Genomic DNA, 24103 nt, shown 5'->3' on the forward strand with positions numbered 1-24103 from the left:
CCACACTCACCTCCTTCCCTTCCTGTAACATCTGGAAACACTAATCTATTCTCCATTTCTAAAACTTGGTTATTAAAAAAAGTTTTATAAGTGAATCATTTAGTGTAAAACTTCATGAAATTGACTTTTTTTTCTTTTTACCCAGCTAATTTCCTGGAGATTTATCTAAGTTTTTTGTAAGTATCAATAGCTCCTTCCTTTCTATTTTGAGTAACACGTATGCACATACCAAAGTTTGCTTAGCCATTTAACCATTGTTGAAGGACATCTAAGCCAATTCTAGTTTGGGGCTATCACTAATAAAACTATTATGAACATCCATGAACAGGTGTTTGTGTAAACTTAAGCTTTTAGTTCTCTGAGACAAGTGCCCAGGAGTTCAATTGCTTGACTTCACGGTAAAGCAAGAGTTGCAATTTTTTAATTATAATTTTTCACATTAGAATAAAAATCCTGGAACAGCAGGGACTTGGTTGCTTTGGTTCAGTGCTGTAACCCAACATACAGAATAGTACTTGGTTCAAAGTAGGCATTATTCCATACCTGCTAGATACCATGGGGTTCAGATCCATGGGCTTCAGATCCATAAAGAGATTTATTCTTGTGTGCACAAATGCTTTCAGAACTAAGGAGAAATGAGTCTGCAAAATGGCTTATTGGGGAAGATGATAGAGATGGGGGTCAGAGGTACAGCCATGTTGCCTCCTGACCCTAACAAAACCTTGGGCATCTTTTTGAGCCCTGAGTCATACAGCAGCTCGGTAAAGAAAGTTGAGTAACTGTGTTCATAAAGAGATTTGTGATGTTCTGAAAACAACCAACACCAAGGAACACAGTAGGACCCAATGTGGTTAAAATGGCTTTATTTCTGTTTCTTCTTCAGACCACATGCTTTTTAGGTAGTGAGGTGATCATCAGTTGGGGACAGAGTAGCCTACATAATGTTCCAGGTGGGGTCAGTGGTTGAGCTAAATACATGATGCATCCTTGCCAAAAAATAAGTTCTCAATAAATACTTTCTAAACATGTGAATAAATAATTTCCTGATATGGCTGGGGACGGAATGATCTCCCACATGAGCTACACAGAGGTATGGAAGATAGCGAATAGCAATAGTAGTCAGGAAATCAATGTTAACATTGCCGTGGACTGGGAGACTGCACAAATTCAGATTCTCACATTATTTTTAAAAACAAAATTTGTGATCCTATCTCTATTCCTTTAGAGAATCTTCATAAAATCATGAGTGAACCTATTGTAGAAGCTCAGATCTCTTTGTATAAATACACTACCTTTATGAGTATAATCTTGTGGCGAAATTTTTTTTTAACAAATTTCTGTTCAAAGTTTATTGTTTGGGGCAGCTATTTTTCTTTCAATAAATAACAGGATAAAAAATATTTTTACTGTTATCTAAAAGAGCCATTTTAAAATATTACGAGTTTTATGCATATCAGAATGTATTGCAAAAATCACAAACCTCAGTCCATATTTGAATAGTGCCTCTGTGCAAATATTTATTTTCTATGTAGTCCAAGACAATGTTCTCTGTTGGCCTCTAGCCAAAAAAGGAAAAGAAGAAAATAAAAATGTCTTGGAACTCTGGTTACTACAGATAGATTAAGGGATGGCAAATCAGAAGAAGAGCAAGCTAACACCTTCTTCTGTCCTGATTCTTTCAATTAGTTAGGAATTTTCGCTGTAAGATGATTTCCATGATTTTTAAACAAGGGTTAAATGCCACAATTCAGTAAGGTTTTGAGATTACACGTTCCATGTGAACTTTTAATTAGGTATCCTAAGTTTGGTTTTTCTTTGATTGTATCTGTGCTTATTGCATTTAGGTACTGCAATTCCCCACAGTATGGTTCTAGAACACTGATTTCCAGCTTTTATTGCACATTAGAATCATCAGGGGAGGTTTAAAATCTCCTAGTGCCTAAACCACACCCTGGACCAATTAAATCAGACTCTGGGGTAGAAGTCAGCCATCACTATTTTTTATCGGTCCCCAGGCAGTTTTAATGTGCAGTCAAGGTTGAGAACCAGAGTTCTAGGAGCATTTGTGTCACTTTCACTGGGGAACTTGTTAAATATACCTGGATCCAAAAGTAAGAGTATTAAACCGGAATCTCTGTGGATGAACAAAAGGAATCTGCATCTTATTTGGACTCCTGCATGATGCATATGTGCAGCAAGTTTGAGGACCTCTTGATAATACACTTAAGTGGCCTCACTTTGACCTGCAAAGTCATCAGTGAGCAGGAATATTTCAAATCTCAACCTCAGCTTTTGGGGTTGGAAACAAGTCTATTTTGGAAATCTTAGAGATATTTACTTAGCTAATGTAGTTATATAGTTTGCAGGTGTCAGTAATAACTCCAGGTAAAAATGGTTAAGTAATTTTGAAGTGAATTCTTTGTTAGGACAAATTGACTGTATAGTGAAAAAGTTAAAAAAAAGAAGTAAAAAATATAAAAATTATAAAAAATGACTTAAAATAAGAATTATCTTTAATTAGAATGTTGCAAGAAATTTTTAAAGAAAAGCATAAAGTTCTCTCTTTATCCCACAATACAGATTTTTTCTTAAAATATTAAAATGTTTTTAAAGGAAATAACAATGAACAATTAATAGGAATCAGTATTAGATTATGAAATATTAGACCATCAGGCATACTTAATTCTTTAAACTTTTTAAAGTATGTTCTGAAACACCTCATATGACTCTAATGAACATTCTTTTTAGGCAAGCAGGGTAAAGGGCTATTAACTGCAGTTTTTACAAACAGGCAATTTTGAGCACACAACATAGTAAGACTCCTCAGTAAATGTCAATTGAATTTAATTATTGGATGAGAAACCTATAGCACCAAAGCATTAACTGCCAACTGACCCTTCATCAATAGATATAGAGCTACATCAAAATCCAGGTCTTTTACAGGATCCTGCTCCTTGTATTAGAATATTCTATCATATATGTAAGATTAATGGTCAGTCTCTAAGCCAGTGGTCCTGAAGTTTGGTGTACCTCAAAATCATATGGGTATTTATAAAACCTAAAGCATTAAATCCAAGGCATGGACCAAAGAGTCCCATTCAATAGGGCTGAGGTAGACTAAGTCTGCATGTTTAACAAGTACAACCTATCAGAGAAAACACATAATTGCCCAACATGCAATTAAACCAATTAATAATAATTATTGAAACAGCAAATGTCATTGGTTAACTAAAAAAAGTGGAACATGCAATTTACACAAGTGAAAAAATTCATGCCCCCAATAGATATTTAATTGTTAAATGTATGAATCTATTAATTAATAACATAAAATTAAGACCAAACTGACTTACAGTACTTAGCAGAATATATAAAGAGGAAAGCCTTAGGTCTGTTTTCCTGACCATCTTTTTCAATGAGGAAAAGGGCAAGTGAGATTTCTATCTGGAGCCAATCTGATAACATGGGCCACTTCTTTAAACTAATCCTTTTACTTACAGGGCTTGGTGGGCTTCTACATCAGATATTTTTCACCAAAGAATGGGAAATGGCAATTTGTTCCTAAAGGAAATAACAGCTGTGAAGTTATGCGCTGACTGGGAGGGAAAAATGCATAGAGAGCCTGTAGCAGGAAGACAGGCAGAGTCCTGGGAATGAAGCAATAGTCCTTCTCTAAGGCATTAGAGTTGTTACTAGGCAACGAAGACAATATGATTACTTCTAGCATGCCCCAAATGCAGCTCCTAGTAGAAAGCTGCCTGCTTACAAATGTCTTTCAAAATCTCAACCTCTGGACAACTTTGGTGCTCAATTCATTCTCAATGTATATCCTTTAATTTATACACACACACTCACACACACACACACACACACACACACACACACTTACATTGTATATGTCACATCATTCCATGGCATTTTCAAAACAAATATAATTTGACAAAGCTATATAATAAGATCCCTAATGATTATTATAAAATTCTTACAGAATTATAATTGCATGCTATTTTCATTATGATTAATGCTGGTGACTCTCACTACTTGTTGGTAAGCAGGTGAAATGATACAGTGACCATGGAAGACATTTGGGTAGTCTCTTACAAAACTGAAGGTACCTTCACCCAGAAATTGCTCTCCTAGGTATTTACCCAAATAAATTGAAGAATATGCTCACACAAAATCTTGCATGTGAACATTTACAGATGCTTTATTTATCATTGCCAAAATTTGAAAGTAACCAAAGTACTCTTCAATAGATGAGTAAATTGTTATACAATCATAAAATGAAATATTATGTATAAAAACTAATGCACTACCAAGTTCTAGAAAGACATGGAGGGACCTTAAGTGCATATTGTTAAGTGAAAATAATCAACTTGAAAAGGTTACATTCTTTGTGATTCTAATTATATGAATTTCTGGAAAAGTCAAAACTATAGACATAGTAAAAGATCAATGGCTGTCAAGGGTTGGGGCAGGAGAAAGAAAGTATGAATGGATGGAGTGGAGAGGATTTCTAGGTCAATGAACTTCTTTTGTGTGATTCCATAATGGGGAAGACCTGAGCTTATGCATTTTTTAAATCCCAGGTAATTATACAATAAAAAAGAATCAGCCCTAACATAAATTATGGACTTTAGTTAGTAATATTATATTAACATTTGCTCACAATTTGTAACAAATGTACTGCACCAGTTCAAGATGTTAATGCTAGGGGAACCTGTGTGTGGATGTGATGGAAAGCTGAATGGGAACCCTATATTTCATGCTCAGTTTTTCTATAAACTTATAACTACATTAAAATAAAATTTATACCATTAAAAATTCCAAAAAGCACACATAGATATTAATTGTGGAAATAAATTTTCTAATTTATAAAACAATGTCAACATAGTTGTTAAACTGAACTGATTACCTGTATATTTGTCATTGGGTATCATAAAAACTACTGTTATTTAACTGTCTAACTATATTTTAGAATATTTAGTGAATATTCTATCATATAGAACTAATTTAGTAAGCGGTCCCCAATGGCGATCTGCAGGATATTTTTTCTATTCTTTTTCCAAATGAAATATTCATATTATATTTATACATCTCTCATTTTTACAGACTTTCAATGAAGATTTGACTTTCAAAAGTCTTAAACATTTTGCTATCATCTATTTTATGTAACTGAATGCAGCATTTATTATCTTAGTGTAGGATATGATCACACTTACCTATTGAAAACTGCACAATATTTCTCAAACTTTCAGATATGTAAGAGTCACCTGGGGATTGTTATGGAATGCAGATTCTGATTCACTTGACTAGAGGTGATGCTTGAAAATCTGCATTTCTAAAATTTCTCAGGTAATGCTGATACATGATTACACTCTGAGTAGCAAAGCTCTAGAGAATATCTGTGTCATGAAACTGTTACCAGTGTGAAAAACAAACCCAAACATGTAGCAGTTATTTCAAGGGATTAAAGAGTTATATTTCTATTTCTTCTACAGAAAGATTTCCAGAGCTACCACAACTTCTAAATCTGCTTTCCCAATATATAATCCTTTTCAATTTCATCTATAAAGAGGAAGGCTTGATAACCTTTGTGCAGTGAGCAAGCTACCCATTTAGTCATGATACTTTCCTGGCTCATGTGAACCAAAGGTCATCTATTTCTATTTCAATTCCTCAATTTATGTGTCTTTGGTCACGAAAGGTCAAATGACTAGCTCAAGGTCATTTATGCAATAACTTTAAAGGTCAGGTCTCAAATCCAGATTTCAGATTCCAAATCCAGTCCTCTTCCTTCCATTGACTCTTGCAACTAATGAATACACTCCAGAGAATATGGGCAAGTGATTTAAACAATAAAATTCTAGTTCTGAACTGAATCTCTCAGCCTCAGGTTTCCACTGCAATGTCTAAAATGAATGCAACATCTTGGGGCAGGGGTCAGATGCAGCAAGGGGGTCAGTTATTTGTGTTCCAAAATAAGTTTTGAAATCTAAAGAAAGTATGTGAATTTATGAGCCTATTTTAGTGTGATGCAAGGGTATGAGGGAAAAGACAGGGACATACAAAAGACAACTTGATTTTTTTTTTTTTCTGAGTTGCTTAGGGCATCATTAAGTTGCTGACCTTGAACTCATGATTCTCCTGCCTCAGCCTCCTGAGCTGCTGGGATTACCAGAGTGCACCACCACACCCAGTTGACTTGATATCTTTGATGGAACTTCTTAGTGCTTAAAAACAATTGAAACTAAATGGACCTTCACAAAATGAAAAAAATATAGGCCAACAGATATAGAAATAATTTTCTGTCACTGTAGATAGAGATTTTGAGTTTTCCAATCTCTGGCTTAAGGGCAGGACCCAACACCATGTGGCCTTCAACAGTAGGTCAGAGAAGAAGAGTAAACTAATGTGGAATACATGTGACATTAGGGGTCTATACATGCCCTCCAAATATTATCCATCCAAACTGTGTAAGGATTTCTTCTAACAGCAAGAATCTGCTTACATACACTCTCCGTCTCTACAAGAGGAAATCAGAGTGATTGAACCTTATGTTTAAGGACTATATCTGAAAACCAGGCAACAGTCCATCATGAAAATTTGGTTCCAGGAGAGTCTTCTGTGTGCATGTGTACAGGCTGCCCTGAACTGAATTGAGTGAGGTGGCCAGACTGTCTCTGCTGGGCACTGCCCTGACACTGTATCTCAAGGCATTGTAAGTAAGGGTTGGTAATATTCTCTTCATTGGATTAAGTGAATATCAAGACACTTGGATGCTGGGCTCCTATCTTCATCTTTCCAGGGCTCTTTTGAGGTGTTCCTACTTGAAGGATGAACAATGGTGCTACCCTGAGAATCAGCTTGACCACTTCTGGACACTTCCTGAGAAAAATGAATAGCTCTAATAGTTTGTTGATGGTCTGAGGTCTATAGAAAATTTCAAGCAATTTATGTGCCAGTTGTAAGGAGCATAAGTGCCCATGGACTGTAAGAGGCATCTTCAGAAGTTCTACAAACTCTTGGACATGGGAAATCTCCAGAAAAGTACAAGATGCTCCTAAAATTTCCACAGTTGATGGACACTATGCTTGATGCTGGTGGCTGGAAATCTGATTCTGGATGGCATACCCAGATTTGCCTTACTCATTTTTAACACCAATCCTTAACTGTCATAATAGTATTCATAGCTGGAATATTCCCTCTCTACTCTTTTTACCACATGCTCTTCCACTCTCTCTGATCAACATCCGGCCCCTTCTTCAATACTCAGCTTGCATGTGGCACCCCCTATAAAAACCTTCCCTGACAGCTTGCCTACTGGGATCCTGCAGTAATTTAGAGTTCACATCACTCATTTGACATTTTTGTTCAGTCCTGCTTTTAAGAAGAAATCATCACAAATGAATTTATTTTGTTGAAATTTCTGGGAGAAATAAGGTTGAAGATAAAAGACAGAAGTGCAGATGATATGTTTGTTGACTTTTCAAAGATTTACATGCTAAAATGAAAATAAGAAATAAGGAGGACCTTATCTTACAGATAGGGCAGAGTGGACAGTGCTCTTTTCTGGGTATCATCTCAGAACCTAATCACCAGAATAATTCTGGGAAGCTCAAAGAACATAGCTTTAATACAACTGTGAAAGGGAGACAAATATCAGTTTGACAGGAACAGGAATCTTTTGCAATTATGGTTGAACAATGATGAAAAGGGCAAACCAGGAGATTACAAGCTCCCCACACCCCTGAAAGGACTGCAACACAGCATAAAGTCCTCAACTGAGGACCCGGCGTCTTCAGTGGGAGAGAAGCAGCACAGCCAAGTGCCAGGGCTCTTTGCAGCTCTAAGAATCTATGATTCTACTACAAACAAAGAATGGTAATGACTTGTACACTTTAGATCAATAATAATAAAAGCACAATGACTAGAAATAACTTACTGTGCTGACAGTGAATCCCATTAAATCCCCGGGGACATTTACAAACATAGCCTATGAATGTGTCCCCTCTGTATGCTTCGCTTATTTCACAGGTTCCTCCATTATGACATGGATTAGGAATGCAGGGACCTGAAAGACAGAAAAACAAATATTGCCTCATGATACATATGCTTAAAAGTAGATACTCCGTCAACATTTTGCAATGAACAGTTTTATAGGAAAAGTACTTTACATAATAACTGTACAGAAAATGTACTGGTTGTGTGAGCTCTGAAGACCTTGGTTGGAATCCCGGCTTCATTGCATTTTAGTCCATGTCATATTGAAATTTATTTTCTCTGTTGCCTCAGTTTACTCTTCTGTTAAATATTATTATTAATATTATTATTAATAATATTTACCTCAAGGGGTTATATTACCAATGAAAAGAGGTCATGCATATAAAATATCCAGGAAAGTGTCTCCCACATGTTAAGAACTCAAAAAATTATAGCACTATGTTAATTATAAAGGCATCTGAATTGTAGAATAGTTTCAGCATATTTAAAAATTAATGCTGAATAGCAATTTTTTGAAGTTATGAACACTGAAGAGTTTTTGTCGTTGTAGCATATGACTGTAACCACAGAAACCAAGAAAAAATTTTATAGACTACTTTTTAATTTAAGGTAGACCATGCCTCTGGAGAAGAATGTTTATTGCCAGCCTAAAAGGGCAGCTAACCAAAAGTTGTATCTTTGGAGAAGAGGTTCTGATCGTCAATTGTGAGCTTAAAGAAAGTAACTTCAACAGAGTGACTGGTACCTGTGGCAACTGATGGGGTTGTGCTCAGATCTCCCTTGGAGAGAACCAGCCTGTTAACAGTGTGGTTAGCCAACAGCAGCCAGGTACTGAACAGTTGGATCTGCTAAAGTAGCGTTCATTCCAGGTCACACTCCCCAGGCAATGACTGAGCACCATGTGGGTGTTGAGCTGGGCCAGTTCTGCTGACCCAAGACCATTCAAGTGCACATTATGTACTCTGGAGTGCTCCATTAGTGTAGCTAAGACTTTGTTTAAACCCTGGAAATCTGAGGGCTTTTCTATGCAATGTTCTTTCCTTCTTTTTTCTTTCTTCAGAAATGACAGGCAATGTCACAGTCTGAGTACTTATCCTACCTACTCTTGCTCTCTTTCCCCTTTGTCCATCACAGACATTCCCCACTGAGGAATCATTTGTACTTATTCTACATTACAATCTGCTTCCTGCAAGATATTATTTGATGACAAAATCCAGACTGGAGATTTTGAGGAAAGGTAGAGACTAGTTGAGGAAAAGAAAGGTTCTTCCTGGGAGATAAAGAGAGACCAAACAACAGAAACAACGATTTTTTTTCTATTTTTTTTTTTAACTATGGAGACTAGAGCACATTTAAAAGTAAGAAAAAATATCATAAAGACAAATTCCAATATTATGTATGATTGTAATGCACCAATAAAAAGATATAGAGAAAAGAGAAAAGTCACTGGAAAGGAAGTTAAGTGTACATGTTAGAAAAGTAAAGTACATATATGAATAAACCAGTGAATTTTAACGTTATGTATATCTATAAAGCATCAATTTAAAAATGACAAATAAATAGAAGGAATACCAGAAGAATAGAGGAAGGAGAACGGGGGAAGGAGGAGGGAGGGAAGTAATGGAGACAGAAACAGAGCAAATTATATATTCCATGCATGTATAATATGTCAGAATGAACTCCAACACTATGTATAACTACAATGTACTGCTAAAACATGGGGAAAAAAGGAAAGTAATATAAATGAAATTAGACGTTTATGTATGAAGAGTGAATTCCAAAATCCTGAAGGAAGATGCATTGAGAAAAGGAGCTAATGCTTTCAGTTGAGACAGGAAGGAAGGCAAAGGATTGCACATGAGAATAACTCAAGGTACTGATGGAAGTTCCAACTGGCAAGACTAGTCAAGGAGTGCAATAGTGAATGGCTACTTGAGTATGGGTCAAAGTCCTTTATGGAACTCTGGAAAGGAAATGAAATTTATCATCATCATTTTGAGCAATGCAATAGGACTTCAAGAACAGGTAGCAAGCCCTTAGGAGTTGAGTGACATTACCCTGCCATTGGAGCAAGACTTTATGGTTGTATTCCTTTGGCCAGCAGCTTTGTAAATAAAATTATCTTTAATGATTCATTCCTCTTGGTTTTAAGTTGTATGAAGTTCAATGATTCTAGAGTCTAATAAAGGTATAGACTAGGAAACAGTATGGTTGGATTGTAAAAAGTGTATAGAAATCAGGGGAGCTGTGATTTTTTCCCCAGATGTCCCATACTAATTAAAAAAGATGACCAAGTCTAGAGAATTAAGTACAGCACAAAGACTAAGATTAATAATAAATATATATATATATATGAGATTTTCATCAAGTACATTTTAGTTGCTCTTCCTACAAAAACAGAAATTATGTGAGATGATAGGTTAATCTCCTTTATTACGATAAACATTTTACTATCTATATGTACTATAAATGTACTATAACATCATGTTGTAAACCTCTACTATACACAATACAATTCATTATTGAAAAACCAGTATGTTTATCTAAGTAGGTAGTTTTGTGCCATTAAGTACATACAAATAAATTATCGAATCTCTTCCCTTAAAGTGATACATTGCCAATATTTGAGATAGGGAAGAAAGTGTAAGACCAATGGCTGCTTTGAGAGAAAGTTGAATCATTTTTTTCTGTTGCTAAAATATGTAAATCATGCTGAAAACCCAAATCTCTTATTTCTCAATTTCCACTTTTCTCCTCACTAATTAATTAATATTTGGTAGTGCCTTACAATTTCCAAACTCTTTTTATGTAAATGTTCTCAAATATTCCTCAGAGCAGCTTGGCAAGATGGTGGCTATCATTCTCTTTTGCTGTTTTTTTTTTTTTTTAAACTGAAGATCGGAAAGATTAGATATTTGTCAAATGCATATCTCCTATACACCTTTAGGCCTTGAACCAAGAATATCTGATTCCAGAAAGGGATAATGAAATAAATGGGATGCTAGGAGTTTTACTCATTGATTCACCTCAAAATCAGAAAAAGACTTAGATTTTTTTATTAACTGATAACCATACAGATAATAATTATTAGAGAAAAATAGAAATGTATTCAAAAAAATAAATACTTTTGACAAATAAGGAACTTTTAAAATCACCTTATGCAATCTCCCAATTTTGCAATTGAGAAAGCAAAACCTAATAGGAATATATCTAGAAGACACTTAAGATGAAGAAAATTGGGTTTAACAAAGGATATCTAGGAGGAAAAAATAGTTATTAAAACCAAAACTGATGAAGCTATTCCTGCCCTCTCAAGAGAGTTTACATCAGAGAGAAAATAAATATTTTCCATTCTCCCTTATAACTCTTGAATTCTGTGAGTTATGATGAATAAAAAGACGGAAATAAAAAATACTTCTACCAGTTTTTGAGGAAGTTTGAACAGAGATTCCCAGGAAAGTGGTCAATGGAAGTCACTCTAAAGAGCAAGGGGTGAATCTGAGCCTGGAAGAGATGGCTCTCATCTTATGCGAAGTAGATTGGTGAGACCACAAACACAGGGAGATGAACTAAATGAAATTGTGTAACTGGGAAGAACTGAGGAAGGGATTGGGAAGACCCAAGAGAGGAAATCACCAAAGGAAAGCTGAAGGAAAGTCTTCAAGGAGAGAGGTGGGTCAAGCGATAGACTGGGATACTGTAATATGCAGGAAAAAGTAGCTAGTAACAAATGTGATGTCTTAAATTCCAGTTTAAGTTGTCTGCATTGATGCTATGTGAAAAGTCTTTGCAGGAGAATCCAGCTGTACTCAGAAGTCAGCTAACCACACAAGTCTGTGAGTTGTGCCTGGGGAAATCAAAGGGAAGCTGCTGTGCTCTCCATCCAGCTGGTCCTGCCAGGAGGGGAGAAGTGCTCTCCATCTAACCCATCCTGCCAGAAGTGGAGAAGTGCTGCTGTACACAAAGCCCCCAGAGATTCCAGTGGAGACAGGAACCTGAAGATAGAGCGGAATAGGGTATCTTAAGTCCCAGGCACCCTGGGTGCTTCCTGAGGGTATTGGTGAAGCTCACCCAGCAATCCTGGTGTAGCCTCTGCGATTCCTAAAAGATGCAAGTTAGTGAGTTGGAACTCATTTCATTCACATCCCAGAGAACATCAGGACCTCGGCTGACATCTGGGTCTTAAGAAACACTACAATAAAGACTGCTGCAGTTATTTTTCCCAGCCCAAGAAATGCATTAATTTTCATTTAAAGGAGGATGAAATAAAGCAAATAGTATGAGGATTTAATCTTTCTTGAGACCATACATGCTAAACAACATGAAGTATACATATTTTTCTTTATATTGCTTTTTAAGAAAATATTCTTGTTTTAGAGATAAGAAAGCAGACTTGGAGAGGCTAAAGCAAATAACATACATAACTATAAAAGCAACAATTTTCACACACTCTTCCTGGCTGAGAAGTCCTTACCCTATCCCATCAAGCCAGGTTGAAAATCTATATATTAATATGTTGGCTGTGACAGATGAAAACAGAATTAGCATGGATTTACCAATCACATTCTTATGAATAGTACAGCACTGCAAAATCTCCCTACATGGAAACATCTGAGTATTTTCAACACTGTGTCATGATGTATTACATATGTAAATATAGACAGGCTCTGCTATGCTACAATACTCTGTTTCATTTCAACTATGCTCACAACCAACTGTCAAAAGCAAATATTTCCCCAATATCATTATTCAATAAATATATATGATAACTGATAAAATGCTAAATGCCTTGACTTTTTGGGGGGGTGGTCATGACAGAGTTGAAAGGAGTGGGTCCTTGTCACTTTTCCCCAGTAGATCATAAATGCCACTTGGGAGGAGTTATGGTCAGCACACAGCAGGTGTTTGATATTTTTAATAAACAAGTGTATGACAATATATGAGTGTGTGAGTAATAACAATTATATCTATTGCTTAAACCCTATTCTAATTTCAGATTTATAGGAGATCAACAGCTTTAGGCTTTCACTAAATAATTACTGTGGATACTTCCTGTAACTTTTCTACATCTTTCAATCTTTAAGTTCTTTAAAATTTAATTAGGTTCCAATGTTTTTGTCTTTAATGTGGTTTAAGCTTCAAGAGTGTTACACAGAATTGTAAACAACAGACTGTTAGAATGTGTACTTTTACATAATGATTGCATGTATCTTAATTCTTAGGCAAATATACAATCAAGAAAAGCATAACTATGCATGATCTTGTTAACAATGTTTCAGTTTCCCAATTTTACAATTACTTTTAAATAAAGACATCTACTTTAAATATGAGCAAAATGAAATAATGAGAAAATAAATTATTACATAAAGAAAACATAAATGAAGTGCCAGGACTCAACTCAAAATATTTGCCTGATAGCCAAAGATGTTTTGTGTTTGATGTATAATTAAAATGTATATCAACAGTTTCTATCTTTTTGTTCCAAGGGCTAATAAGGTGATTCAATCATGAAAAATAGAGGTCCTAGAAAACTTTAATTTGTCTTTGTGTTTTCCCCCAAACATAATACTCTGATCTATTTTGATATTGGAAGTGTTAATTTAAAGTCCCAGTATGCTAACAAATGATAATAATCAGCTATAGTATGTAATGTTGCTTCTACCATGAGAAATGAATTGACCCTGATAGATATAATGGGGTTTTCCCTCTAATTTTAGGTTAAATACTATTTATTAATTAGGTACCTATAATGTACTAGTAATTTGTAACAAATACTTTGAATGGAATTAAAATTGTAAACTTGCAATATTGTACATAACATAGGTAGTTTTCTAGTGTGTATATGACTCATTTTAAGGTGACTTTAGTAACTGTCTTTCACTCTGAATGTGGTATGGATGATATAAAGACAGTTCCTTGTTCATATAATGGCATATGGAAATTAATTCTAAGATCTCCCAATGCCCTTATATTAATAAATATCTTTAATAGGTTGTTTTTAACTTTAGCAGTGAAAACTTTGGTGAATAAAGGTATCTAATACCCTTCTGTAGCATGTCAGCACTAATATAAATACCTACACATAACTTTGAAAACAATTTAATAGCAGAGCACATTTTGAAAACAAATTAGAATTAATCAATTAGAGCACATAAAAACAAAAGGAAGACATCCGAGGGTGATCTTAACTCCTTTTCACTTTGAAAGTCTCTTCAAAAAAGTTTGCATTTTCTTGCATTATGGGTGTAGAGAAGTATACAGATTGGTGGCTATGAGCTTTATTTCTGATTAGCATTTATAAATTACAGATTATCTGATTAAACAACATGATTTGGTGATATCACTCTTTAAATGAGCATAAGTGGACTTTCAAGAGGCTTCAGGGAGTTTTAAAATCAATAGTTCTGTAATACTTTTGTAGGTAATCTTTAAGTAGTTTCTAACACAATGGGGACAGCATATGATCAATATTAATGAACAACTGAATTCAACAGCATGTTTTCCAGGCATTTTTATGCAAGCTCATATAAGTATGTCAACAAGATTAATTGCTCACAAAAGCAATAGATCTATACAATTTAGCACTTTTCTACATCTACCTCCTCACAATCCCAATAGTAAAGTTATTATGTGTAACATGGTTAGCTTCTCACGCATTTGAAGACTATGCTCTAAATCATGAATACCTTATGGTACATAACCATATTACTAGGAAGTGAATCATTTAACCTTCTCCTGTGATCATGTGTACCAAGATTTTGTTAATTATGCAAAGTAAGCCTCCAAAACATGGCAGTTACATATTAAAAATGAATGTACACTCATTTTAGATTATGCAGTAAAGAATCCCAATAAGGCAATTTCAAGAGCATAGTTTCCCTATTTGTTCTAGAAACACAAAGATATAGAAATAGTCATGACTCAAAAGTCTCTAAATTCTGGTCTTGAAAGCACACTCAAGTTCTCTCCTAGCATTGCCTTTAGATTTAATAATGCCTGAACACTTTGGCAGTTGCCAGTTTGAGCTACTGCCACTCTATTTTAAAACTAGATGTAAAGCAGAAATTATTCTGGGCACATTCACATGACTGATGCTTTTTATATACTTTTTACACTATTTACTTTGTTTTCTCTTCCTTTCTGTTCCTCCTCCTTTGTGCCTTTCCTCCCTGATAAACGTGAATGTGCAAGATTCAGTCATTTGAGGAGAGAAATTGTGTAGAGGTATTTGTATTTAAAAAAAGATAAAATATTCTAATATCTAAATATCCCATTGTAGAGAAATAATTAACAAATTTTTCTTTAATTTGAATGCATTTGGAAAGATTATGAAAATTAACATCTGAGGCTAAACAGATTTTTTTTTTCATACCTGTCAATAACTTTTCTCCTAAAGAATGAATGCTGCACTCTCTTTATATACAACTGTGTATAGGAAGGCACTGAGGTGATAGTGTCTAGAAAGTTTACTTCAGAGCACTTGAATTCACTTTTCAGGATTGCTGTAACAAATTATCACAAATTTGGTAGCCTAAAACAACAATAAGAATTTTTTTTTCTTCACAGGCCAGGAAGCTAGAAATCTGAAACCAAAGAGTTAATAGGGCCACGCTCTCTCTGAATATTTTAAATAATAAAATCCTTGCTTATTCCAGCTGTTGGTGGTTCCTGGCATTCCTGGGTTTGTAGCATCACAACACCTATCTCTGCCTGCCTTCACATGCTTTCTGCCCTGGGTTTCTCTGTGTCCTTTCCTTTTCTGATAAGGACACCAGTTTCTGATTTGGGGGGCCTTCCTAAATCCAGTATGATTTCACCTGGAGATCCTTCACAATTCACATTCTCAAAGTCCTTCTGAACAGCTGGCCTGTATCCTGCTCCAATTCACATGTTGATGCCCTGAGCTTCAGTACCACAGAATGGCACACTATTGGGAGACAGCACCTTGAAAGAAGTAATTAAGGTTAAATAAGGTCATACCAGAGGGCCCTAACCCAACCCAACTGGCAACCTTGTAGGAGGAGGAAATTTGGGTACGCAAAGAAGATCAGTGATTCTGTCACATAGAAAAGAGCCATGTGAGGACCTAGAAAGTAGCCATCTGCAAGCCAAGGTGAGAGATCTTAGAAGAAATTAAACCTGCCAACATCCAAGTTGCTTTCCTTACAGAAAAAGAGTTAATTAAGGAAACCAGAGTCTTTTTTTATTATTAGAATAGGTTGATGGCATGCTCATATTTATCAATATTAACATCTTAGCTAAAATTAATTGCTCTTGGTCGACACATAACAGTGGCAGATAAGTTTTGTTGGTGATGGAAATGAAAAATTAATTGCTCTTGGTCGACACATAGCAGTGGCAGATAAGTTTTGTTGGTGATGGAAATGAACAGAGAAGTCTACATTAGAAGTTGTGATTAGGAAGAATTCAGAAATGGTTACCTAGGTGGCACTGCAAGATAGAAGGAAGTAGCAAAGAAGGAATAAAGATTCCTTCGAGTTTTTATTCATTTGAAATTTTTGTCTAGAGCTGTGCTTGCTGATGATCAGTCATCATCTTTAGGAAAGAGTCATGGTTTGTGTTAATTCTAAAAACACAAATGGTGGCACAGTTGTCAATATCTTCTCCCCCAATGGATGAATGTCTTATTAAATATTGGTATGACTTCTAAAAATGAATTAACAGATTAGAGTAAAAGAAGCCATTGTTTTACACAGTGATAACTGCATCTTAGTATGAAGCACTCCCCCATGCCCTTTCCTGTCCATCCACCTTGCACACTGCTGCTCAAACAAGCTTTCTACAACACTACCTGCATCATGGAAATTCTCAGCTCAGAAAGCTTGATTACCCAAACAGAACTCTATATCATTACTGTATAGTCACATTACATATATGTTTCATTTTATCCTACAGAACATTTTATCTATTTTGGGCACATTTTGGTTTACCAATAATATTTGTTTACTGAATGTTTGATGTCATCATTTGCAGAGCAAAATACAGTGATTACAAGTCAAAAACAATGTTGTTCCTTAGTTTCCTTTCAAAGACTAACAAATCTAGATCTGATATAAAGTGCTCTGAAATAAAAAAGATAGCATATAGAAGCCTTTTGTAAATTAATGAGTGTCATGGAAATAAGTTTTATAATTATTAAGTTTAGTAACTATAAGGCCCAGATGCACTTCAAGGTGTCTGGTCAATGAGATAAACATTCTCAAATTCTAAAACAGACAATTTGGCAAATGTATGGACTATCATAATAATCAATATTTTAAATTAGTTAATTAGTACATTATTGTTATATATAATATTGGGTTCATTTTGACATAATCATACATGTGTGGAATATACTTGGCTCCACTTCAATCTCCAGGGTTTCTCTTTCCCTCCCTATCCCCTCCCCACACTTCCCTTCTTGTATTCCACTGGTTGTCTTCTACTCAGTTATACTTTTATTTAATCGGTGCCTTATAGATATAAAGGTAGAATTCGCTGTGGCATATTCATATATGTACTTGGAATGATTTGCTCAATTTCATTCCACCATTCCTCCATGTTTCCATCCCTCCTCCATATCCTTCCTCTGATCTCCATTTCACTTTCCTGGGTTCCTCCCACACCCTTTGCCTCCTCATTTTGCTCTAGCAGTCACATATGAGAGAAAACTTTCAACCCTTGACTTTCTGCACTTAACATGTTGTTCTCCAGGTCCATTCATTTACCAACAAATGTCACAATTTAATTCTTTATGGTTGAGTAAAACTCATTGTATATATAAACCACATTCTCTTTATCCATTCATTCATTTGTTAATGGGTACCCAGGCTGTTCTATAATTTAGGTATTGTGAATTGGGCTGCTAAAAACATTGGTGTGCCTGTAAGGTTCTATACAATAAGGAAACAAGAGCATGAACAAAGTCTACAGCCTGGGAGATCTGTCAGCTACTTTTATGAAAGGGGATTAATATCCAGAATATATAAAGAACTCAAAAAACTTAAAATCAAAAATAAATACCCAATCAATAAATGGGTAAAATAACTAAGCAGACACTCTCAAAAGAAGAAATACAAATAACCAACAAATAAAATGTTCAACATCCCTAGCAATCAGGGAATTGTAAATCAAATGTGCACTGCAATTTCATCTCACTCTAGTTAGAACAGCAATAATCAAGAATACAATAATAATAAATGCTGGCCAAGATGTCAGCAAAAAGGCACACTCATATATTATTGGTGGGACTGCAAATTAGTACAACCACTCTGGAAAGCACTATGAAGATTCCTTGAAAGGCTAAAAATGAAACTGCTATATGATCCAGGTATCCCACTCCTTGGTATTTATACTAAAAAGCTAAAATAAACATTTTTTATATTTTTGATGGCTACTAGAATAACCATGTGAATATATTTTCCATCTGAAAATTCCTATTAAAATGTCAGAAACCATAAATGAAATAGAAACCAATTGGAAAAAAATTTAAAATGATATTTAATTATTTTTAATCAATCTAAGAAAATGCCTTTAAAAAGTCATCTTTAATCAGGGAGTCAACAAAGGTATGCAAATCACTAGTTTAAGATGCACATCTGTCAGAATTCACAAACCATTCATTGTAAAATACAATTCCATCTTGAGGATACACATGATTGGGTGGTGGTGTGAAGTGATCAGATGTCATCCAGGTTTGCCTTTAGCTACCATAGTTTGTTTAATCGCTTACAAGTAAACATAACAGGAAATAGATTAAGGAGAGTAGAGACCACTATTTTCTATATACATTTTATAAGAAAATATCTGAGCTCAAGTTTCAGCAACAGCAGGCCAATTCACTATTTCACATGGTGTCTCTAAGCAACTGCAAAATTTCCATGTTCTTCATCAATCTTTCTCTGACAGCTCTTCACTTTTTTCAGACTCCTCCTCAACTTTCTGTCTATGCTGCGTGATTAGCATTTCACTGCATGCTGCTTCATTCTTTCATTATTCTATGGCTATTTTTTGATTCTCTGACTAGATTATAAACTATTTGTGCACAGGTACCCTGACTTCTTATGTTTTTGTACCCCCATAGACTGTCAAATGCCAGATCCTTGGATATTCATACTAGTGTGCTGATGGACATAAAGTTTTTGGAATTTCAACTTATAACCCAAAATACTGATCATGATCTATGACAAAAAACAAAGTTGAGAGATTGGATACATTTTTTAACTATAGCCCTTTTTATTTGCATTAGCAAATTCTGACAACCCAATTTTAAGCCTATAGCCTAGTCAAATTTTCTTTGCTGAATACAGTAGCAATCTATAAAATAACAGATTGTGACTAATCTTCAAATTATAAATAAAGTCGTGTTTAAAATAGGTGCACTATTGCAACAAAACTAGAGCCCTTTTTCTTAACATCAGCTCAGTGATTTTGATCTTGAAGACAGTGATGGAATGGGGAGGGTCCATTTATACTTTTGGAATCAGTTCTCCATGACTGCCATCTTAATCTTGAGGGGGAGCGATCCCTGCAGGAGCTGTTTCAGCTGTGCTTGGATGGGAACTGTCCCTACCCAGACTTCACAGATGAGAACACTGGAAGCACAGCTGGACTGGAAAATTGCTGTTTGCATTCCCTCCTCAGTCTTTGCATGTGGCTTATTTGTGGCAGACTTCAGAAGGCATAAAATAAAGCAGGCATGGATTCTGGCCAGCTGGCCATCTGTTCCTTCACCCACTGTGATAATTTGGTCTTGTAGAATTTTGTTAAGTGAGCATTAAGTAATGACCATGTCAAATAGGGTACATACTGACTGTTTCTTAATCACTGGATGAAAGCTTAGGGGATGTTTGCTCAAACACAGAAAAGGTCACTACAGCTAACCAAGACTTGGGGGGCAGCAGGAAGGCAGTGAAATAGATCCAAAACAGCAGCAATTAACTTCATTTGCATTTTTACTTTAGATCACATTGAATCTATGTCAAATAGAACATGGTAAATGTGGTAGGAGGAAGCTAGGTAAATACCATCAAAGTTTCTAATGATCCACCATCATGTGGCAATGTGTACAGACAAACTAAAGGAAGAATTTTAAAACTAAGATATACTGCAGAGTCTAACTTGCCATTAAATGACAGCATTCCTTGAGGCATGGTCTTAGACTCTCTGTTGTGTGTGTGTGTTTGTGTGTATGCAGTAAAAGCAGTATCCAGAGAAGCAGAAACAATTAGTAGGAATAAGGTATCACAGCAACAGTTTAAGTGTCAACATGTTCATATCTTATCATTCAGAATAGATGCTAAGTATCTGTACATGTGGGATTTCTGCTTATACTTTATATGTCACTTGGTTTTTAAACCTCAGGGCACATAACAAATACGTGCTGAATGAATGTGCTCATGACTCTGTACACTGGACTGAATACACTGGCAATGCCTATTAAGGAAATTTTCTCTTTAAGTGACATTATTTCATACCACAGGATGTTCTGGTTGATCCCTTTGCTTATCTAAGGAATGATTTTCCCATAAACAAAGAAACACCACTTTGGAGAACCAGCCAATACTTAATGCTTCCAAAGGAAGGCTTACTTGATTGATAGAAAAGTAAAAACACCAGGAACAAAAAGGGAGATATCTGACCATAATGAAAGAGACAGAGAGAACATGTGGAGTGATAGTACAGGTTTTCAGATTTGACTAGTGTGTTTTCTGGTCATTTTTGTCTTACTGAAATCTGTCTCTCTGGTGCTGCTGCCACTCAGTGTAGACTCTCCTTTACTAACCTGGAATCCTTTCATTTGATGACACATCTAAGACTGGTTTCTGTGAGATCATTCTGACTGTGGAGCCCACTTCACACTGATCTACTCTGAGGATAAGAAAACCTAAAGAAAGCTTTGCTCACAGCATTAAGCAAAGTGTAGGGGGAAAAAATTAGGAAAACTAACAGCACACTAGCACACTTTATGTAAAGTACTTGTCTACATGATTCCCAGTAGGTATGAAAATGTAAGAGTTAAATATTTGAAAAGTCTTGAAATTCACTTAAAATGTGTATAACAATTCATTATCACTGCAAAGCAAATTAAAAATGTTCAACTATTAAACACAATTCAGTTTCTAACCCACAAAAGTATCAAATGTATAACAGCCAGATTTGTATTACTATAAAAATTTTATTTCTACTTTTCCAGTATTGTGCATTTAAATTTGTAAATTCTGTTACATTAATCACATGAATATAGATGGGCAAATTTTAGATGGAGCTATAGTAATTATGTATTCCCTATAAAAGAAATCATTCTTGCTGACAATTTTTGTGGTGCATATTGTTAAAGATTGACTGTAGTTCATAAAATGGCAAGGATTCTTTTCAAGAAAGTTATTAGACGTTTAAGCCCTCCTCAATTTGATAAAAATGATAAAGCAATTAAATAGGATACTTTAATATCACTATCTTTGGACTCCGACACAGTATTTAATACTACATAGAAAATGCTTGTAGAATCATTAAAACAAGTGGCAATAATCCAGGTTTGACTATGATTTAGTATTTATAATGTTTTCACATTCCAAGAAAAATATACTGATTAAAATTATAAGGGTATCACTATCTCTGGATCAACAAGAAACTTGAATTCAGTGAAAAATGTCTGGCATTATTTCTGACCATTATCTTATTTCCAATAAATTTCACTTTGATGAAATGTTTTATAGTATAAAGAAATACTACACAAGAGAAACCTTTAGTCAGTAAACAAATATCTCAAGTAATTAATTAGACATGTTATTACCAATATTCTATTTAAATACAGTACATCTAGACTGTCACTCTTTAAGACCAGGATAAAAAGGGTATAAGTTTTTCAGAGTATCCAATAATTTACTGCAAGTGGCAGAATTTATGTATTTCACTTGGTCACTATTAATGATTTTAGTGTGATTTTTTTTTTCCTGCAAAGAGTTTTTTTTTTTTTTTTTAATTATTGATGTCTAATTGTGGTAGGTCAAAACAAAAAAGGAGATTTATGAATGTTCATTTAGTGCTAAAACAATCAGCATAAATGCATAGAAAAGTTAAATTCCACAGATTCAAGTAAATTATGCCCTTACATAGTTGTGTAAGATGTGATGGTAGCTTTTATTGATATGTTGAATTTCAGCAGAAGATCGGCAAGCAGCAAAAATATCTTTAAATAGGAATTTGAAAGATGACATATTTTTCAGGATTAAATATCTATGGATGTTCACTGAGGCTCACCCATGTGCTATTACACTTGCTTTCATAACTTTCAGGATGGAATAATTTTAACTATCTATATATCATAGAATTTGAGGGCTCAAATTCTCTTTGATCTATGAGCTGGAAGGGAAACAGAAATCTCAAGGTTAAGTTTAGCTCTTCCCATGGGAGCTACCACAGTCCACCTCAACTAAAATGTGCAATCTTTGATGTAGACACCTGTGTTTGCAAGACCACTCAATTTTCTTATTCTATTTTTGTTTGGGGGGTTTGGTGTAGGGGTTGATCCCATGGCAAATACTGTAACACTGAGCTAAATCTCCAGGCCTCTCAACTTTCATTAAGAGGTTGCCATTGCTAACTCTGCCTATGCTTCCCTTCAGAGCATAGTGGAACATATGTGTTCATCTTGCATCCAACTCATTAGGAAATGCTTTTGACTCTACCTTCCAAATACTACATGACCAAAAAGTCAGAAAACACAGATGAATACCCATAATAAATAATTCATTGATGTTACATTGCAAGTAGAAATAATTTGGGTACATGATCTTGTTTGCTATGCAGAACATGCAATAAAGAATTTCTATTCAAAAAACTATACTGGTTGCTCCCTCTAAGAAACCCACCCCCCCCCCTATAATTCCTTCATCTCTATCATGCCTTTGCTCAAAAGAATCTTCTCAACAATGGTTATCCTGAAACATCCTACATAAAATAACAAACCCTACTCCAGCCCCAATGTTGAGACTAATGACATGTTAACTAACTCAGGCTGACTCCTTACTTCCTGGCTGGTGAGCAAGATCAAGGCCTCAAAGGCACTTTCAAAAGTTAATGACGATAAATCAGACCACCGTCAGGGATTGGTTAAGAACAGTTCTGCAAGGTGATCAGCTTGTGCTTGACATATAGTCCTATGGGACTTTCGCCTCCGTGAAACCCCACCCCTTGCTGACCTTTAAGCTGATTGGTTCCCGCCTAGCCTTCACCCTACATAAAAGCTGTGTGACTTCCTCAATAAAGGAGTTCCTGCTGTGACTGGTCACCCTGATGCTTCTGATTATCCTCCACCTGGAGGCCTGGGTGCGGGTGGTCAGTTGGCCCTACCTTTCCTGGTCTGGCCTTGTTGGGGAGTGCTCCCCTCCCTTGTCGCTGGTCAAGAAGAGCAAGGGGGCTAAAGACCCCAACACCCCAATATTTCTGTTTCTCCTTTACTGAACCTTGTTTTCTCACTAGCATTTACAAGATTTTAACACCACGTATAGTTTACTTAATCCTGTTTTTTGAGTTCTTGTTTATTTTCTGACTGACTCTGATAGAATGTAAGCGCCAATGAAGACAGAATTTTGTTTTGTTCACTGATATTTTCAAAGTGCCTGGAAATGATGTATTCATCCCATCTTGACTGAATATGTCTCTTCAGGAAACAGAACCTAAACTTACTCAATATTGACCAAAAGGTAAATTTAGCCCTGAATTGTGCCAAAATCATTTAGCCATGTACCTTATGTCATTTTGAGAAATGCAGAAATGCTTTTATAGGATTCTGTTTTAGTGTTTTCCCATGGAACCACAAAAAAAAAAAAAAAAAAAAATCAGAAAAAATACCCTGCTTTAATTTATCTACTTCAATTGAATTATTTTAACTAGGTAACAAGGAGCAATATCTCTGATCTTAAGACCAAGAATAGTCTTGGTTCTTATGAGGAACAGGTCTACATTATTCTCATGGAAAATTTGGTCTTAAAGCATCAATTAGTTCATTAGAAACTTGTTAAGCACCTGCTGTATGTCAGGCTCTGTGTTTAGTGACCAAAATCAAAATGTAGCCAATGGCCTCAAGAACCTTATATGC

At 35.3% G+C, this 24103-nt stretch overlaps 1 protein-coding gene across 2 annotated transcripts in view; it reads right to left on the reverse strand.

Annotated features, from left to right (window-relative positions):
- The window catches only part of Edil3 (EGF like repeats and discoidin domains 3), a 412828-nt gene that overhangs the window by 210384 nt on the left and 178341 nt on the right, over positions 1-24103 (reverse strand). For both annotated transcript variants that reach the window (XM_047555553.1, XM_047555552.1), the window contains one exon: positions 7943-8071. In XM_047555553.1, coding sequence (XP_047411509.1) covers positions 7943-8071 — 129 coding nt within the window. The remainder of the gene's footprint in view (positions 1-7942; positions 8072-24103) is intronic.

The sequence above is a fragment of the Sciurus carolinensis genome, chromosome 6 (genome assembly GCF_902686445.1).
Source record: "Sciurus carolinensis chromosome 6, mSciCar1.2, whole genome shotgun sequence".
Classification (NCBI taxonomy): Eukaryota; Metazoa; Chordata; class Mammalia; order Rodentia; family Sciuridae; genus Sciurus; species Sciurus carolinensis.